A 20,103-nucleotide genomic window follows, 5' to 3' on the forward strand; every position below is an offset into this window, starting at 1 on the left:
GAGAAATCAGTACCCAGAACAACCACCTCTGGCCGTAATAACGGCCTTGATACGCCTGGGCATTGAGTCAAACACAGCTTGCACAGCGTGTACAGGTACAGCTGCCCATGCAGCTTCAACACGATACCGCAGGTCATCCAGAGTAGTGACTCGCGTATTGTGACGAGCCAGTTGCTCCACCACAACTGACCAGACGTTTTCAGTTGGTGAGAGATCTGGAGAATGTGCTGGCCAGGGCAGCAGTCGAACATTTTCTGTATCCAGAAAGGCCTGTACAGGACCTGCAACATGTGGTCGTGCATTATTCTGCTGAAATGTAGGGTTTCGCAGGGATCGAATCAAGGGTAGAGCCACGGGTCGTAACCATTTGAAATGTAACGTCCACTGTTCAAAGTGCCGTCAGTGCGAACAAGAGGTGACCGAGGTGTGTAACCAATGGCACCCCATACCATCACGCCGGGTGATACGCCAGTATGGCGATGACGAATACACGATTCCAATGTGCGTTCACCGCGATGTCGCCAAACACTGATGCGACCATCATGATGCTGTAAACTGAACCTGGATTCATCCGAAAAAATGACGTTTAAGCCATTCGTGCACCCAGGTTCGTCGTCGTGTACGCCATTGCAGGCACTCCTGTCTGTGATTCAACGATAAGGGTAAGCGCAGCCACAGTCTCCCAGCTGATAGTCCATGCTGCTGCGAACGACGTCGAACTGTTCGTGCAGATTGTTGTTACCTTGCAAACGTCCCCATGTGTTGGCGCCGGCCGACGTGGCCGTGCGGTTCTAGGCGCTGCAGTCTGGAACCGCGAGACCACTACGGTCGCAGGTTCGAATCCTGCCTCGGGCATGGATGTGTGTGATGTTCTTAGGTTAGTTAGGTTTAAGTAGTTCTAAGTTCTAGGGGACTAATGACCTCAGATCTTAAGTCCCATAGTGCTCAGAGCCATTTGAACCAGTTTAACCATCTGTTGGCTCAGGGATCCAGAAGATCCGTTACAGCCATGTGGATAAGATGCCCGTCATCTCGACTGCTAGTGATACGAGGCCGTTGGGATCCAGCACGGCGTTCCGTATTACCCTCCTGAACCCACCGATTCCATTAACAGTCATTGGATCTCGACCAACGTGAGCAGCTATGTCGCGACACGATAAACCGCAATTGAGATAGGCTACAATCCGACCTTGATCAAAGTCGGAAACGTGGTGGTACGCATTTCTGCTATTTACACGAGGCATCACAACAACGTTTCACCAGGAATCGCTGGTAAACTGCTGTTTGTGTTTGAGAAATCGGTTGGAAACTTTCCTCATATCAGCAGGTTGGAGGTGTCGCCACCGGCGCCAAACTTGTGTGAATGCTCTGAAAGGAATCATTTGCGTATCACAGCATCGGTTAAATTTCGCGTCTGTAGCACGTCATCTTCGTGGTGCAGCAATTTTAATGGCCAGTATAATCAGCAGTCCGCTGAGGAGTAGTTTAATTTCTCTCCCGCCGCTCATCTCTGAGACGTAGAAACGTGTTCTGGTTGGGACGCGCGTGGTAACTGACGGACGCCACGGCTGCCCCGATGCACGAAGTACAGGGACGCTCCAGCTGGCCCGGTATAATTGCGGTGAGGGATACGGAGAGTGGCTGGCACGACGGCGGTAACCATGGCGACGGCCGCAGCGCACACTGCCGGCAGAGGCTCGCGGCCGGAAGCGGCGTCGCACGTGGCCCCGGGCTTCCTGTGGACGCTCCGCCGCCCCCGCGCGGCACTCGTCCGGCGTCGCGGCGCCGCCCCAGCTGCCGGGCGAGCGACGCCACGCGTGGCTGCGCGCAGAGCGCCGCGTGTTCGACGCCGGACGCGGGAGGCATCTGGCTCGCGTCGCTGCCTGTGGGTGTGACTGCTCAGCAAGCGCTGCCCTGCATGTGCGTACACGCGAGCGCTGCCGCCGCCGCCGCCGCCGCCACAGCGGAAACCTGAGGTCAGTGACAAACTACGAGGGCAGTTCAATAAGTAATGCAACACATTTTTTTTTCTCGGCCAATTTTGGTTGAAAAAACCGGAAATTTCTTTTGGAATATTTTCAAACAGTCCCGCTTCGTCTCGTACAGTTTCATTGACTTCCGACAGGTGGCAGCGCTGTACGGAGCTGTTAAAATGGCGTCTGTAACGGATGTGCGTTGCAAACAACGGGCAGTGATCGAGTTTCTTTTGGCGGAAAACCAGGGCATCTCAAATATTCATAGGCGCTTGCAGAATGTCTACGGTGATCTGGCAGTGGACAAAAGCACGGTGAGTCGTCGGGCAAAGCGTGTGTCATCATCGCCGCAAGGTCAAGCAAGACTGTCTGATCTCCCGCGTGCGGGCCGGCCGTGCACAGCTGTGACTCCTGCAATGGCGGAGCGTGCGAACACACTCGTTCGAGATGATCGACGGATCACCATCAAACAACTCAGTGCTCAACTTGACATCTCTGTTGGTAGTGCTGTCACAAGTGTTCACCAGTTGGGATATTTAAAGGTTTGTTCCCGCTGGGTCCCTCGTTGTCTAACCGAACACCATAAAGAGCAAAGGAGAACCATCTGTGCGGAATTGCTTGCTCGTCATGTGGCTGAGGGTGACAATTTCTTGTCAAAGATTGTTACAGGCGATGAAACATGGGTTCATCACTTCGAACCTGAAACAAAACGGCAATCAATGGAGTGGCGCCACATCCACTCCCCTACCAAGAAAAAGCTTAAAGCCATACCCTCAGCCGGTAAAGTCATGGTTACAGTCTTCTGGGACGCTGAAGGGGTTATTCTGTTCGATGTCCTTCCCCATGGTCAAACGATCAACTCTGAAGTGTATTGTGCTACTCTTCAGAAATTTAAGAAACGACTTCAGCGTGTTCGTAGGCACAAAAATCTGACGAACTTCTCCTTCTTCATGACAACGCAAGACCTCACACAAGTCTTCGCACCTGAGAGGAGCTCACAAAACTTCAGTGGACTGTTCTTCCTCATGCACCCTACAGCCCCGATCTCGCACCGTCGGATTTCCATATGTTTGGCCCAATGAAGGACGCAATCCGTGGGAGGCACTACGCGGATGATGAAGAAGTTATTGATGCAGTACGACGTTGGCTCCGACATCGACCAGTGGAATGGTACCGTGCAGGTAGACAGGCCCTCATTTCAAGGTGGCGTAAGGCCGTAGCATTGAATGGAGATTACGTTGAAAAATAGTGTTGTGTAGCTAAAAGATTGGGGAATAACCTGGTGTATTTCAATGCTGAATAAAACAACCCCTGTTTCAGAAAAAAATGTGTTGCATTTTTAATTGAACTGCCCTCGTACACTGAAGCGCCAAAGAAACTGGTATAGGCATGGGTACTCAGATACAGAGATATGTAAACGGGGAGAATACGGCGCTGCGGTCGATAACGCCGAAGACAACAAGTGGCTGGCGCACTTGTTAGATCGATTACTACTGCTACAATGCCAGGCTACCAATATTTAAGTGGGTTTGAACGTGGTGTTATAGCCGGCGCACGAGCAATGGGACACAGCATCTCCGAGGCAGCGATGGTGGGGACTCCTGTACGACCATTTCACGAGTGCACGGTGAATGTCAGGAATGCGGTAAAACATCACATCTCCGACATCGCCTCGGCCGGAAAAATATCCTTCAAGAGCGGGACCAACGACGACTGAAGAGAATCGGTCAGCGTGACAAGTGCAACCCTTCCTCAAATTGTTGCAGATTTCAATGATGGGCCATCAACAAGCGTCAGCTTGTGAGCGTGTGGGTGCTATTCTGTCATTCTGCGCAACGGATTAATCTGAGATGTACCCTTTACCCTGTGGCTCCTGCAAAATGCAATTTCCACCCCCACACTACTACAGAAGTCAGACAGACGCTCCTAACGTTCTAAAGAGAAATGCCCGAAAAACTTTCAGCAATAAATATCTTCTGGAGTCGTCCGCTGTAAGGAAATGACACAAAAATTCGCAAAATTTCTTATGTAACTAGTGGGATACTTGGGTACTGGAGTCGTGCTAGTTAGTGTAAGAAAAACATGAAACTAACGAAAATTATTATTTATTTTGCAAAAATTCTGAGAAATCACGATGGCCTCTTTTAGTTATGAACTGAACAAGTTATTTCCGGGCTCTTTTCAAAAAGTGAAGTTACCTCTTAAGGATAGGATACGCTAATAAAATTTCTATACAAAGTTTAGGATTGTTGTTGACTTGGCAGAATGGCTGAGAGCCACACCTACTCAACTTGAATAATTATCCGTTAGGATGTTGCTAGGTACGTTCGAGGCTGTCATGTGTGAAATGCAGTGAAGTATACTGTTGCGGAGGAAATATGGGGCTCGCAATAGCTGTAGCGCACAATACCGTAAGCTGCGATGACTGCTGCCTGCGCATCTCGCTGCTGACAAATAAGATAACTCTCGTTCTATCTGGATTGACCTTCGCCAATCAAACTCTCCCTACGCCTTGATGAAGTCAAGGACTCCTATTCGCCCCTAGTCCAACTATTGGCGTTGTACACCGGTCAGATAACCAGTCCACCGCGATACCACTCAAAATTCGCTCGCACGCGCTTAACAATAACTCTGTCCGTTCACACCGGACAATAAGTGTGGCGGCCAACACAGTGAACAACGCTTGATCGCAAGGACTCAATGTAGAGTCGCCCTTTGGTTCCCTATCGACAGAGGTGCTGTCCCAGTGAAGTACTGAGGAGAGACTTGTTCCTTGCTCTTTGAGTACACGTACGAGCGCGCACGCTCTCGTTACGTGTTCTCGCTCCAAGAGCGACAACGGAACGGCGCCTCTCCATGCCAGACGTGAAGGGGTATATCTTTCGGTCTCTTCCATTACTCCTTCAGCTGAACGCGTTAGAAATATCGTCTGCCAATCAGAATTGCTCTTCTAAAACGGGAGAAAGACGTTTCGTTTAAGGCGACCAATCCAGAAATCTGTAGCATCGGCGTTTGGCGTTTGCTGTTTCCCTGTGAAAATCTCTGAAACTGCGTGCTATATTCGTAAGAATGCGTAGGCTGGGAGCTCCCACACAATGTAGCGGTATTTGCTTTTAAGCCGAACATGGGGTCTTTCTTCCCCTCACTCGGGCTAATGCTGTCCGCTCCACGCGCAGTCACCTCGGCGTTTGGCGTTGACTCGTCCTCTGAAGGGACCGACGCCCCGGCGTGCGGTTTGCGTCTCCCGAACTAAAAGTCCCTGTGAGCATCGTGTCTGGAATGTGTTGTGTGTACGCCAGCCTCCAGTATTTCAATCTCGGAGCGCATTTGCGATTTATTTGTTATTTGCATACCGTTTACATGAATTCATACAACCTTGACCTCATCTCATTGAGTTTGGGTTCGAATGAAGCGTCTTGATGTGCGGAATATGATTGTGAGGGTGGAATATGTGAGCAATGAAGGTCAGGAGACCACAACGTCTTACAAGCTTGCGAACAATTCAACGAAATAGAATAGATATGAGCTTTCGGAGCCGAAGGCCTACTCATGTACCCTCGGTGACTGCGTGACACAAAGCTTCACGCCTCACTGCGGCCATTAAACATGGACAGTGGACTATTGATGACTGGAAAAAAGGTTTCCTGGTAGGACGAATCTCTTTTCAAATTGCATCGAGTGGATGGACGAGTACGGGCTTGGAAAAAGCCTCACGAATCCATGGACCCCACATTTCAATACTTGCTGTTGAAGCTGGTGGAGCATCTGTAATGGCGTGGGGAACGTGCTTTTCAAAAAATTGTTCGAATGGCTCTGAACACTATGGGACTTAACTTCTGAGGTCATCAGTCCCCTAGAACTACTTAAACCTAACCAACCTAAGGACATCACACACGTCCATGGCCGAGGCAGGATTCGAACCATAGCGGTCATGCGGTTCCAGACTGAAGTGCCTAGAACCGCTCGGCAGCACAGGCTGTGTTCACGTTAATGTGACTAGGCCGTGTGTGTGTGTGTGTGTGTGTGTGTGTGTGTGTGTGTGTGTGTGTGTGTGTGTTACTATGTTTACGTTTTACAGAAGTTCTGAAAGACGGAGACCGACTTCCGGAAACTGCTTTTGCCGTCGTGTTTACATGTTAAGACCTGAGGCCGTTCCGCTAGACCGGACAAATATGGAGTCTGGAAATGAGTCGTTTCTATCTATAATTCCGTCAACATTATGGCTGTTTTTCTTTACTTAAACAACAGACGCAGACTACTTCAGTCTGATATGTCTACTTCTCCCTCACTGCACAAAAAATTCACTACGTCCACTTTAACGGAATAATTTTGAAAAAAAGGATATAAGCTGACATTCTGAGGAAGATTCGGAAACGAGTGTGCGTGAGGATTGGACCGAAAATCGCTTGTGGGAGTGCAAAATCCGGCATCTAGAACCGCATTTTCAGAATCTGGAGTGTTTACATGACCATCCGGAAATGGTACTCTGGAATTTGTTTCGGAAGTACAGTAGTGGGGGTCCTATTGAGGCGTAGCGCCGTATACCGTTTCTGCCTTGGAGGCGGTTAAGTGGGAGATGTGTCTCAGAGCTGGATAGTGACAGATAGTGACGCGAGACTGGACGCGCACGTAGTTTATGTATCAGCCGATAGAGGACAGTATTGGATAGGGGACTGTGATTTAGTTTCGATTGTGCCCACTAGAGTGCACTAAGGTAATAGAATGTTTTTCATAAACTGTTCTAGTATTTTCATAAAGTGTTATTATGTCTTTTTGTGTATGTAAAATGTTATAAATGTGTTTTAGCAGTATGAATGATGCGTGAGTGTGGTTTAAGGTTAATATGAAGATAATTGTTTAACGAGTTATGTAGTGGGATTTAGTGTGAGAACATTTCGAAGAAGTATGGATGTGGACAAAGGGGATTTTTGTAGAATAGATTTGTAAAGTAAGTTTATGGAAAAAGGAATTAATTCAGGTATAGATAACAATAGTAAATAACTTTAGGCATAAACAAAACTTCAGCATATTAGATAATTACGTCGGTAAAAAGTGCAGTCATTAGGTTTACTATTTTGCGATTGGTTATTGATGAAAAGCTCGGATTCACGCGGGAGGATGTTGTTTTGCTCTTGGCTGTTGAGTTAACTGACTAATGGTAAAGCAATATTCTTCGCGAGCCTTTCTCTGCCGGTAGAGAAAACTTATTCTAGAGAGGAGTCGGAGCCTAGCCATGAAACAGTTCGGACGTGTGTAGTAGTAGTTCCAATGGAAATGATAATTTGCCGGATCTAGCAGTGTTTCTTACATCAAAAGTGTTGTAAAGTGACAGCATAATTATTCCGATGAATGTGTAGAAATTTCGGAATTTTTTAGCGAATTTTGTGACGAGAAAAGACATAAATTCCGCGTGGCGTATTGAGCAGGTTGGTGGCTAAAAACTGTGAGCATATATCGAGCATTCTCGATCAAAAATAATCCGTATTTTTGTAGCTATTACGTTTACGGAAAATGCAACACCATAAACCTGCTAACGTGGGTGAAAGGGATTGTGAGTGACTGCGTTAAGACTAGCACGGGCTTGGCAGTGATACTTGTTCAGCCAAGTTTCAGAATAAATTAATTAAGGACGAAATTACCAACCTTTCATTTCGGGTTTCTCCCGAAACGTAGATTAGTGACTTTAATTGCAGCCTGGTTCACGTCGATGTACAGTAGGTTTCGCTCGGCTTCCTTACTGATGAACTGTTGAGACAATGTGGACAGGTAGGTGCAGGTCCGTCGTAAAGGAACGGAAGAAACCGCGCCGCAGCAATATGTAGAAAACGAATGACGGACATTTGTCACACTTGCCCCTTCGCCAGGTAGCTTGAGTAGCGATCCCTCAGGTTTAGGGACGCCCTTCCTTGTACTTCTGTCCGCTTTCAAACCGCCGCCTCCACATCTTACTCGATACAGCCAGTGCGTAAGGGACCTTCGTCTTCGACATCTTGGCGAAATACAGAGCTTCTTTTCCGAAATCGAAATATTTATAACTTTTGGGAAACGAAAGCAATTCCGACGACTATGTCAGTATCGTAATTAGTTCTGCCAAGTATAAATATAGACCCTCTGTCTGTACGGTAGCTTCCTTTCACGCTTACTGATTGCGATAGAAAGAGTCGATCGCCATGAGAGCAACAAGTAAGGAACGATGTAAAGAGAATGCGAATGTACGTTAATCATTTATTTTTGATCACTGCGTTTGTGCCTACTTTAATTACTACAACTGCATGCCCAAAAAACAGCAAGGAAAGAAGAAATGGGTATGTGAATGTTTGAAAAGATGAACGACATACTCCATATTAATTTACTCTCTAAAATCCAATATCACTTGCTGCGAAACATTAGTTAATAAAGTGTAGCGGGATAATGTTCAAAACATGACTGAAAATACGTTCACTAAATATAAGAACATCTATGATTGACTTGTCATCTAAAGTCGACGTAAAATTTTAAAATGTTAGAAATAAGGAAATAAAGTAATACACAATGCTATGCTTGTAACGTACGTTGTTGTTCTACATTGCTTAGCTCTGGTATTTACTGGGTCACAGAGAAAGCATCCTAGGTTTTGGAGGGAAAAGCCGTAATTGTAATGATCTGCACTGCAACAGAAACAAGAAGCACAATTTAAGGAAAAATAATGTAATGCGTGTTTCAGCTCACAAGCGACATTGGAGCAGGTAGTTTCTGTGCCTTAGTATGGACAGAGGTTATATTCGACAACCGGAATAAATTAATAACTGGCTCCTTTTACCGACCCCCGGTCTCAGATGAAACAGTTGCTGAACTGTTCAAGGAAAACTGGAGTTCATCGCAAATAGGTACCCTACTCATACAATTATAGTTGGCAGTGACTTCAATCTACCTTCCGTATGTTGACAAAAATACATTTTCAGACCCTATTGTGATAGAAAACAACTTCCGTAAATGTTCTAAATGCCTTTTTTAAAATTATTTTGAATAATTTGTTCACGAGGTCATTCAAATTGTAAATGGTTACGAAAACATACTTGGTCTCTTAGCCACAAATAATCCTGAGCATCACGACGGATACAGGTGTTAGTGAACACACGGTCGTAGCGAGGCTCAATTCCATAACAAACAAATTCACCAAAACTAAACGCGAAATATATCTAATTATAAAAGCAACTAAAAATTCGGTTGACGTCTTTCTAATAGACAGTCTCCAATCCTTCCCAACTGTGTAAGTGAAGACCATATGTGGCTTAAGTTCAAAGAAATAGTATCAACAGCACTCGAGAGATTCATACCAAATAAATTAATAACAGACGGCACTGATCCCCTATGGTACACAAAACACGACAGAAAGCTGCTGCAGGAGCACCGAAAAAGGCAAGTATAATTTAGACGAATGCAAAATCTCCAAGATTGGCAACGTTTTACTGACGCTCGAAATTTAGTGCGAATTTCAATGGGAGATGCATTTGATAGTTTCCACAACGGAAGTCTCTTTAGAAATGTGGCGGAAAATCCAGAGAGATTCTGGTCCTATGTTAAGTAAACTAGCGGAAAGGCTCGGTAATTACCTTTACTGCGGGTCGGGCGACGAATAAGGAGGAGGAGGAGGAGGGGGAGGAGGAGGGGGAGGAGGGGGAGGAGGGGGAGGAGGAGGAGGAGCAGGAGGGAGAGGAGGGGGAGGAGGAGGAGGGGGAGGGGGAGGGGAGGAGGGGGAGGGGGAGGGGGAGGGGGAGGAGGAGGAGGAGACAAAGGACCCAACCCTTCGGAGAAGGTAAAATCGTGGCGAATGTCCGCCGTGGCAAATGACCGCACAGGGTGGCATTCATTTCACGCTAGGTGAGGAGAGCCCTACGTCAACGTGATGTAGGCACGCGTCATATTGAGTTTCACGAGTTGTCCTATCGACTGTTCTGTGCGTTCTGTATACATCGACTGTTGTGTGCGTCGTGAATCTGCACTGTTCTTTGTTCTTAGTTGATTAACAAGATGAAGGCAAAATTAAATGGAATTAGATGGTTTAATATTTCCAGCTACATTCGGAATTACTTCGAACTTCAGTTTCTCAGTTTAACGTTTCTGCCCGCATGAATTACGTACAATGCATTGGCTTTTAAAAAAATACGAAACACTTTAATTTCTCCCTATTTTACGGTTTTATCCACATGATTTATGCACGATTAATCGGACTAAAAAATGCCTAGACACTTTCGTTATAGTTATGATTCCTTCATTCAGATATTCGTAATGTTCATGAAACACACAATAACATCCCACATACTTTGGATTGCAGCTTAATAATTAATTATTTCATGTTTCTATCCACAGCATTTAGACACGGTCATCGGATTTTTTTTTTTTAAATGGGGTAGCATTCATTTCAGGCTAGAAAAATAACAAGACACTTTCGTTATAGTTATGATTCCTTCATTCAGATGTTCGTTATGTTCATGAAACACACAGTAACATCCCTCATTCTTTGGATTACAGCTTAATAATGAATTATTTCACGTTTCTATCCACACTATTCATCGGATTTTTTTTTAAATGACAAAGCTTTTTTTACTTTCGTTGTGGTTCCTTCGTTCAGACATTCATTATGTTCCTGAAGCACATAATACCATCCCAAATTGTTGGGATTACAGCTTAATAAATAATTCAACTGGGATGAGCGTAACAGATAACTCCTGTCACTTCGTGTGTACATATGTATTTACATTTAGCTTTGACGTTATCGGTACAACCGCAAAGATCGATATACGCACTCATGTAGTCGATTTAGGTTATTTACGTCACGATGACGTAGTGTTACGTCACTATGACGTAGGGTTCTCCTCACCTAGCGTGAGATGAATGCTACCCGTCCGAACACCGTAGAAAACAAGTCTTACCACTGAAGGTTGGGCACACGGCTGTACCAGCTTTGCCCGGTATTCCGGCCTAAACAACCGCCTGCTGAAATGGTAACCCAGGGTGGGAAGTTGCCTGCAGAGGCTAGAGGTATTACTGAAGCGTCGTTAGGTGGCGGCGAAATTTTCTGCGGCTAGTCGGTAGCTGGAGAACCTGCGGTCGCGCCAGATTTCTAAGACGCCGCGCGCTGAGCTGCCGAAGTCGAAGTTGGGCGCCCACGCCGGCGAGCAGCTGAGTTGAGGGCGCAAGACCACGGCTTGAGGCGTTCGCGTATCTATCGGCGCCGCGAGTTTGCCGAGGCTGTGGGAGGGAGGCGGGGGTGTAGGAGCGGGGGAGGGGGGGGGGGGAGGCAGGAGGGCCTGCTGCGAATTCCTGGCGCCGGATCGCTGGAATATTTGCCGAGATTATTAAGACGGCCCGCCGGAGTCTGGAGAAGACGGCGGAAGGTGCCCCAGTAGCAGCACGGCTCCCCAAACAGAACACCAGGGAGGGAGGGAGGGAGGGCGCGCTGGAATCCGGGCACAGGCCGCTCCAGGAGGCAAGTCCCTCCCGAGAAGTGCGGCCTGGCCGGAGAGGTGGCGAGGTCAGCGTCCTCCGCCTAGAGAGCCTGTGTAGGGAGAGAGCGGCCAACCGGAAGATACGGCGGCCATTTTTCTGCCAAACTGCGGGCGGGCTTTTGAATGGCCAGTAGTGGAGTAGTGGAGTACACACTAACGAATAATTTCGCCATATTGTCTTGTGCTTTTGATTCGGTCAAATGCCTTTGTTTATAAGAATAGTGTGTATAATAATTTTCACACAGCCAATTTACAGGTCTGTTTTCAAATTTAACTATGTATAATTACTGTTAAAAACAGTCTTGATCACGATTTATTTAACAAGGTGACCGGTTTCGACCACTACTGTGGTCATCTTCAGACCTACAAGTTGTATACAAAGCTCTAATTAGAGGGCTACATGCATTAATGAAAATACATAAACTTATAAAGCTATAAAACGTTGAATTACCATTGAGTAGGAACCTCTTTCTGTTGGAGAATCACTACTGGAGAAACCAGTGCACGTCTTACTATATATAATGGAGGCTCCACCCACTTCTGACTGCATGATGTCATTACTAACCAATGAGTTATAAGTCGAATTACAATTTAAAATTTCTTAGTTAAAAGAACATTGTCAAGAATTAGAAATAAATACACACTAAACTTAGCTTATTAAACAGCTATTGTCAATTAAGAAGCGTTAAAAATATTTAAATATGTAGGAAAATGAACTTCGATTTGGCAGTACATGGGTTGCCCTCTCAAGGCCAGTCAGTGAACCATTTGGAACCACTGGTTGCTATGGTGAAGTTGGACGCCGTTGCAACCGAAGTTCATTTTCCTACATATTTAAATATTTTTAACGCTTCTTCATTGACAATAGCTGTTTAATAAGCTAAGATTAGTGTGTATTTATTTCTAATTCTTGACAATGTTCTTTTAACTAAGAAATTTTAAATTGTAATTCGACTTATAACTCATTGGTTAGTAATGACATCATGCAGTCAGAGGTGGGTGGAGCCTCCATTATATATAGTAAGACGTGCACTGGTTTCTCCAGTAGTGATTCTCCAACAGAAAGAGGTTCCTACTCAATGGTAATTCAACGTTTTATAGCTTTATAACTTTATGTATTTTCTTTAATGTATGTAGCCCTCTAATTAGAGCTTTGTATACAACTTGTAGGTCTGAAGATGACCACAGTAGTGGTCGAAACCGGTCACCTTGTTAAATAAATCGTGATCAAGACTGTTTTTAATAGTAATTATTTATAAGACATTGATCACTGCTGTTCACGTAATGCATTCAAAACCAATTAACTATGTATATTGCAAGTTGTTTTATATGTGGTAAAAAGCAAAAACGACTTACTTCGCATAGATAAGAGTACTTGGTTAGATTCCACGTGGCTCCTGTTTGATTCATGTCAGCCCTGTTGACTTCGATTGCCCACTGCTTTCGTCTTTCTTCATTGCGTGGAAACGCTGACACGCGAAATCCACCTTCGCCTCTATTGTAACAACCAAATGTAGCACAACCTGGCCTCGCTTACGAACGTCTGTAGAACGAATCACAGATGTCAAAAACAATACTGTACGATTACTAACGTGTTTACTTCAAACACGTAGGCCTACCGACTTCCGGAGTGGCCGTGCGGTTCTAGGCGCTTCAGTCTGAAACCGCGTGACCGCTACGGTCGCAGGTTCGAATCCTGCCTCGGGCATGGATGTGTGTGCTGTCCTTAGGTCAGTTAGGTTTAAGTAGTTCTAAGTTCTAGGGGACTGATGACCACAGATGTTAAGTCCCATAGTGCTCAGAGCCATTTGAACCATTTGAACCTACCGACTTCATCACAAAACGCTTCATTATTTCAACTCGTATTTAAGATCGCAAACGCTAATTACGTACTAAAAACGATATACAACTAAAACGAATATGCATACACAACGCATAAGAAGTCTCTCAATAATTCAAATACCTTTTAATCGTTTCCAAAAGTCCTCTGAACTTCAGTTCAACTCAAAAGCACGGCGAACATAAAAAGCGCGAGAGACGTTTGGCGCCATTTTCCTGCCAAAGCTAATCAACCAATCACGGGCAACTTCACCTATGGCCACTCTCTCTGTATACACGCTCTCTACCTCTGTCATCCCATTGTATGTGCGCTGGCGTCGCTGTCTCCTGGTACGACGCGTGAGGCGATGCGGATCTGAGCGGACATTCACAATAACAATTAATTTTGCCGATAAAAGCTTGCGACGGTGTGGATACAAGCGGGTGTCTCCAGGTGTATTCGTAGAAATGTGTGCAAGAGGGCGCAACATTCCAAAAGTGGCACTTTTATACACCGAAGCGCCAAAGAAACTGGTATACGCATTCGTATTCAAATACATCGATATGTAAACAGGCAGAATGCGGCGCTGCCGTCCGCAGCGCCTGTAGAATATAACAAGTGTCTGGCTCAGTGTTAGATCTGTTACTGCTGCTACAATGCCAGGTTATCAAGATTTAAGTGAGTTTGAACGTGTTGTTATAGTCGGCGCACGAGCGATGGGACACAGTGTCTCCGAGGAAACGATGCAGTGGGTATTTTCCCGTACGACCTTTTCACAAGTGTACCGTGAATATCAGCAATCCCGTAAAACATAAAAATCTCCGACATTGCTACGGTCACGAACGGGAGCAACGACGACGGAAGACAATCGTTCAGCGTGACAGAAGTGCAACCCTTGCGCAAATTGCTGCATGTTTCTATGCTGGGTCATCAACAGGTGTGAGCGTGTGAACCGTTCAACGAATCATCATCGATATGGGCTTTCGGGGGGATGACTGCACGACTCAACGTTTTGCGCCTCGCCTGGGCCCGTCAACAGCGACATCGGAGTGTTGATGACTGGAAAACTGTTGCTTGGTCAGACGAGTCTCGTTAAAAATTGTATCGACCGGATGGACATGTACGGGTATGGAGACTTTATGAATCCATGGACCCTGCATGTCAGCAGGGGACTGTTCAAGCTGGTGGAGGCTCTGTAATGGTGTGGATCAAAATGTTTCAGATGGCTCTGAGCGGTATGGGACTTAACTTCTGAGGTCATCAGTCCCCTAGAACTTACAAGGGAACCTCCCCATCGCACCCCCCTCAGATTTAGTTATAAGTTGGCACAGTGGATAGGCCTTGAAAAACTGAACACAGATCAATTGAGAAAACAGGAAGATGTTGTGTGGAACTGTGAAAAAATAAGCAAAATATACAAACTGAGTAGTTCATGGCAAGATATGCAATATTAAGGACGGTGGGACTGCAGCAGCGCCGTGGTTTCGTGGTAACGTGAGCAGCTGCGGAACGAAAGGTCCTTGGTTCAAATCTTCCATCGAGTGAAAACTTTAATTTTTTATTTTCAGTTTATGTGACAAACTCTTATGTTTTCATCACTTTTTTGGGAGTGATTATCACATCCACAAGAAAACCTAAATCGGGCAAGATAGAAGAATCTTTTTACCCATTCGCCAAGTGTACAAGTTAGGTGGGTCGACAACATATTCCTGTCATATGACGCACATGCCGTCACCAGTGTCGTATAGAATATATCAGATGTGTTTTCCTGTGGAGGAATCGGTTGACCTATGACCTTGCGATCAAATGTTTTCGGTTCCCATTGGAGAGGCACGTCCTTTCGTCTACTAATCGCACGGTTTTGCGATGCGGTCGCAAAACACAGACACTAAACTTATAACAGTGAACAGAGACGTCAATGAACAAACGGACAGATAATAACTATGCAAAAATAAAGAAAGTAAAATTTTTGCTCGTGGGAAGACTTGAACCAAGGACCTCTCCTTCTGCAACTGCTCACTCTACCACGGGACCACGGCGCTCCTGAGCTCACTTTGTCCTTTATGTTGCCTATGTGGCCAAGACTGATGACCAGTTTGTATATTTTGCTTATTTTTCCACAGTTCCACACAACTTCTTCCTGTTTTCTCAATTGATCTGTGTTCAGTTTATCAAGGCCTATCCACTGTGCCAAGTTATAACTAAATCTGAGGGGGGTGCGATGGGGAGGTTCCCTTGTTAGATCTACGTAAACCTAACTAACCTAAGGACTTCATACACATCCATGCCCGAGGCAGGATTCGAACCTGCGACCATACTGTTCGCGCGGTGCCAGACTCTAGACCTCTGTGCAAGCCTCTTGATCTCTGCATAATTACTGCAGTCAAGCCTTTGATCTCCCTCTACAGTCTTAACCTCCCCTCCTCCTTCCCTTCCAGCACAAATAAACGCACTTCCCTCCGACTATCAGACTGACTCCTCAGGATGAGCACTGTCAACCAGTCTCTTTTTAATCATCGTACATCCATATTTAAATTGGATGATGGTGGGGCATCAGCTGGTATCACTTTTATTAAAAATGAAACTCTTTCAGCTGTACTTAATATTTCGTATTTATTTGTCTACTAGTTTCGACGTTGCGTCAACGCCATCTTCCGGCCTGTACACTTTGATGATATCAGTTGTGTGTGGCTGAGTACTAGAAATCAGTGGTGAGTCCAATACGTGCTCCACATGGATGGCGGGCATTGAGTTACAACAGATTTAAGAAATTAACATGAAAGGAATCCAACGGAGACCTTTCAGTATGTTATATAACAAATTCAGTACGTAATGTCCTTTTTATACTCTAGAGCATTAATAAATTTTACGGAGATTTGGTAATGTAAGGTTAAAAATGTGCAATGTACCACGCACCTTATAAAGTATCTCCCGTGTACAGGTATGACACACAGACGGACACACGTGTAAGTTTTCGTCTGACCATGAGTAGTGCACGGATAGCCGAAGCTGTTAAGGCGGCTGCTCCCGTAAAGCGCGAAATCCGGGTTCGAGTCCTGGTCCGGCACAAATGTTCAGTGTCTTCACTCCTTTATACAGATGAAGATGGCTCGTATTCGCAACAGCGAATACGTTTCATGTGTTTTACAGCTGCTGCTGTCACCACAATGTCTGTTCCCTGGAACATGCATGGCTGTCCGAACGATCATTGTATCTTACTTCCTCATAGCACAGGCACTGCAGTTTCGCATTTGTAACTGCCCTCTGGATTCTCTACAACTTGCAGTGAACTTCTCGCCTACTTACGCAATCACAGATGGGATTTTCACGGCGACCGTTATGCTGTCACCACGTAATGTCATTGCGAGAATTAAAAGGACTAATTAACCGCAAATGTTACGTGAAAGTAGCAATAAATCAGACGCAATGTAAAAACAGTATTAGCCCTACAACTGAAAAAGGCGGGCCGGGGGGTGGGGGAGGGTGATGAAGGGGGTGGAAGAAAGGGGGGGAGGAAGTTAAAATACTACTAACCCATCGTAAAGTTAACTGTTCCACATCTTAGTCATAGGACGTCATAATACAGTATTAAGCAGTAGTTAGTTAGTTGCTGTTATTGGATCTCCACTGGTATGTTATATAGCAAGCCGGAGTGGCCGAGTGGTTCTAGGCGCTACAGTCTGTAACCGCGCAACCGCTACGGCCCCAGGTTCGAATACTGCCTCGGGAATGGATGTGTGTGATGTCCTTAGGTTAGTTAGGTTTGAGTAGTTCTAAGTTCTAGGGGACTGATGACCTCAGAAGTTAAGTCCCATAGTGCTCAGAGTCATTTTGAACCATTTTCTTTTTTTTTTTGCTATGTCATATAACAAATTCATTACAAAAAGTTCTCTTTTATACCCTACTCCAGTACCAGATTTTACGAGGATTTAGTATCGTAAGGTTAAAACCGTGCGATGTAACATGCATCTTGGGAACGAAAGGGAGTTTTTCCGCAGTAAAAAAAATGCATTGTGCTATTACTTAAAAAAAAAATTGCTAAGAATCACGTCTAGCTCTTCCGAGAAAGGGGGGACCACACCGCCACAGCCCAAGTTGCGTCAGCGGAAGCTGCAGCCCCGTGACGTCACCACAATGAGGCGGCGCCTGTGCAGGGCGGCATTGTTCCGCCGGCAGACAGGTGTATGGGGGCGGGGGCAGCGGTGGCGGGGGCGGGAAGGGGGCACACCTCAAGTCGTTAGGCCGCCCCCGCCCGAGGTCTTCAACTTGGCCTCCTACTCCACCCTCCACCAGCCACCACTACCAGCAACCACCGCCACCGCCGTCACCCCCCTTCCCCCACCCCCGCTGGCTGCTATTCTGGGCGGCGCGCCTGTCTGCGTTAATTAATTGACGCTATTGTTGCCGGCTTCTAATTACCTGCGCCGACGAGACCCCAGAGCGCGGCTTTCGGCTTTGGCCTCGGCAGCGCGCGACCTGAAAGACGCCGGCTCCACCGCGCCTCAGCTACAGTGTTGTTAAGGCAGGGGACCGGCATTCCTGCAGAGGTGTGGCGAAATTAATTCCACCGCGGAGGCGAGACGTCACGAACCGATCGCGCCAGGGACTGGCTGCGCCTTACCGCGGCGACGGCAGGGCTGCCAAAGCGTGTAGGGCACTCGAAACACGCTCCTTGTCACAAGCAAACACGAAGGGGAACAAATCTCGCAGAGCTGGTGCTATGTTTTTAAGATGAAGAACAGCAAGGAACACTTGACAAAGTACTCCATCCACTGTAAAATGTAAACTGTAAATTTTCACGGCCGCAATTACCACAATTAATAAAATATTTCGGGGCTATTATGCAGTGGACGAAGGGATTTCACTTTAAAACCCGACTTTCCGTCCCCATCTTGCGATGACATTTTCAAGGCTGATCTTGTTCTTATTGCTGTGGTCTTCAGTCCAGAGACTGGTTTGATGCAGCTCTCCATGCTACTCTATCCTGTGCAAGCTTCTTCATCTCCCGGTACCTACTGCAACCTACATCCTTCTGAATCTGCTTAGTGTATTCATCTCTTGGTCTCCCTCTACGATTTTTACCCTCCACGCTGCCCTCCAATACTAAATTGGTGATCCCTTGGTGCCTCAGAACATGCCCTACCAACCGATCCCTTCATCTAGTCAAGTTGTGCCACAAATTTCTCTTCTCCCCAATTCTATTCAATCCCTCCTCATTAGTGATGTGATCTACCCATCTAAATTTCAGCATTTTTCTGTAGCACCACATTTCGAAAGCTTCTATTCTCTTCTTGTCCTAACTATTTATCGTACATGTTTCACTTCCATACATGGCTACACTCCATACAAATACTTTCAGAAACGACTTTCTGACATTTAAATCTATACTCGATGTTAACAAATATCTCTCCTCAGAAACGCTTTCCTTGCCATTGCCAGTCTACATTTTATATCCTCTCTACCGTCATCAGTTATTTTGCTCCCCAAATAGCAAAACTATTTTACTACTTTAAGTGTGTCATTCCCTAATCTAATTCCCTCAGCATTACCCGACTTAATTAGACTACATTCCATTATACTTGTTTTGCTTTGTTGATGTTCATCTTATATCCTCCTTTCAAGGCACTGTCCATTTCGTTCAACTGCTGTTGCAAGTCCTTTGATGTATACGACAGAATTACAATGTCATCGGCGAACCTCAAAGCTTTTATTTCTTCTAAATGGATTTTTATTCGTACTCCGAATTTTTCTTTTGTTTCCTTTACTGCTTGCTCAATATACAGACTGAATAATATCGGGGAGAGGCTACAACCCTGTCTCACTCCCTTCCCAACCACTGCTTCCCTTTCATGCCCCTCGACTCTCGTAACTGCCATCTGGTTTCTGTACAAATTGTAAATAGCCTTTCGCTCCCTGTATTTTAGCCCTGCCACCTTCAGAATTTGAAAAAGAGTATTCCAGTCAACACTGTCTAAAGCTTATTCTAAGTCAGGTTTGTCTTTCGTTAATGTATTTTCTAAGATAAGTGGTAGGGTCAGTATTGCCTCACGTGTTCCAACATTTCTACGGAATCCAAACTGATCTTACCCGAGATCGGCTTCTACCAGTTTTACAATTCGTCTGTAAAGAAGCTTTGTTGAATATCCGACTTCCACCCTGGCTAGCTACTGACTTAGCACAAAGCTACGATCCCCCTTGAAAACGTCCTCCGCAGATGGGGACGAAACGTTGGATTTTAAAGTGAAATCCCTTCGACCACGGCATACTAGCCCGGAATATTTTATTAATTGTAATCCGTCCACTGTATTTTCAATAGCGATTCTGCGACGGAGTGCTAAAAAGAAATACCTCCGAATTTTTAAATGCGAAAACTCTTGAAACAAACGTCATTAACATCCTAAATCTTCATTCTTCATGTTGTATTAGAACTGTTACCTTTATGGGTGTATGTTTTACTTTTTTCTGCCTACTTTTATTATTTCGGCCTTGCCGCAGTTGGTACACCGGTTTTCGTCACATAACCGAAGTTAAGCGCTGTCGGGTGTGGCCGGCACTTGGATGGGTGACCATCCGGGCCGCCATGCGCTCTTGCTACTTTTGGTGGTGCAGTCAGCCTCGTGATGCCAATTGGGAAGCTACTCCACCGAATACTAGCAGCTCCGGTGACAGAAAACCATCGTAAAAACCGGGAGAGCGGTGTGGTGACCACACGCCCCTCCTACCCGCATCCTCAGCTAAGGATGACACGGCGGTCGGACGGTCCCGATGGGCCACTTGTGACCTGAAGACGGAGTGCTTTTATTTTTATCAATTCATTCGCCTA

General features: G+C 45.8%; 1 protein-coding gene across 1 annotated transcript in view; it reads right to left on the bottom strand.

Annotated features, from left to right (window-relative positions):
- LOC126427994 (spidroin-2-like) overlaps positions 1–17,817 on the bottom strand; it is a 63,413-nt gene extending 45,596 nt beyond the window's left edge. The window contains exon 1 of the mRNA XM_050089878.1: positions 17,700–17,817. Coding sequence (XP_049945835.1) covers positions 17,700–17,817 — 118 coding nt within the window. The remainder of the gene's footprint in view (positions 1–17,699) is intronic.
- Between the last annotated feature and the right edge of the window lie 2,286 nt (positions 17,818–20,103).

This window comes from Schistocerca serialis, chromosome 12 (genome assembly GCF_023864345.2).
Source record: "Schistocerca serialis cubense isolate TAMUIC-IGC-003099 chromosome 12, iqSchSeri2.2, whole genome shotgun sequence".
In the NCBI taxonomy this organism is placed as follows: Eukaryota; Metazoa; Arthropoda; class Insecta; order Orthoptera; family Acrididae; genus Schistocerca; species Schistocerca serialis.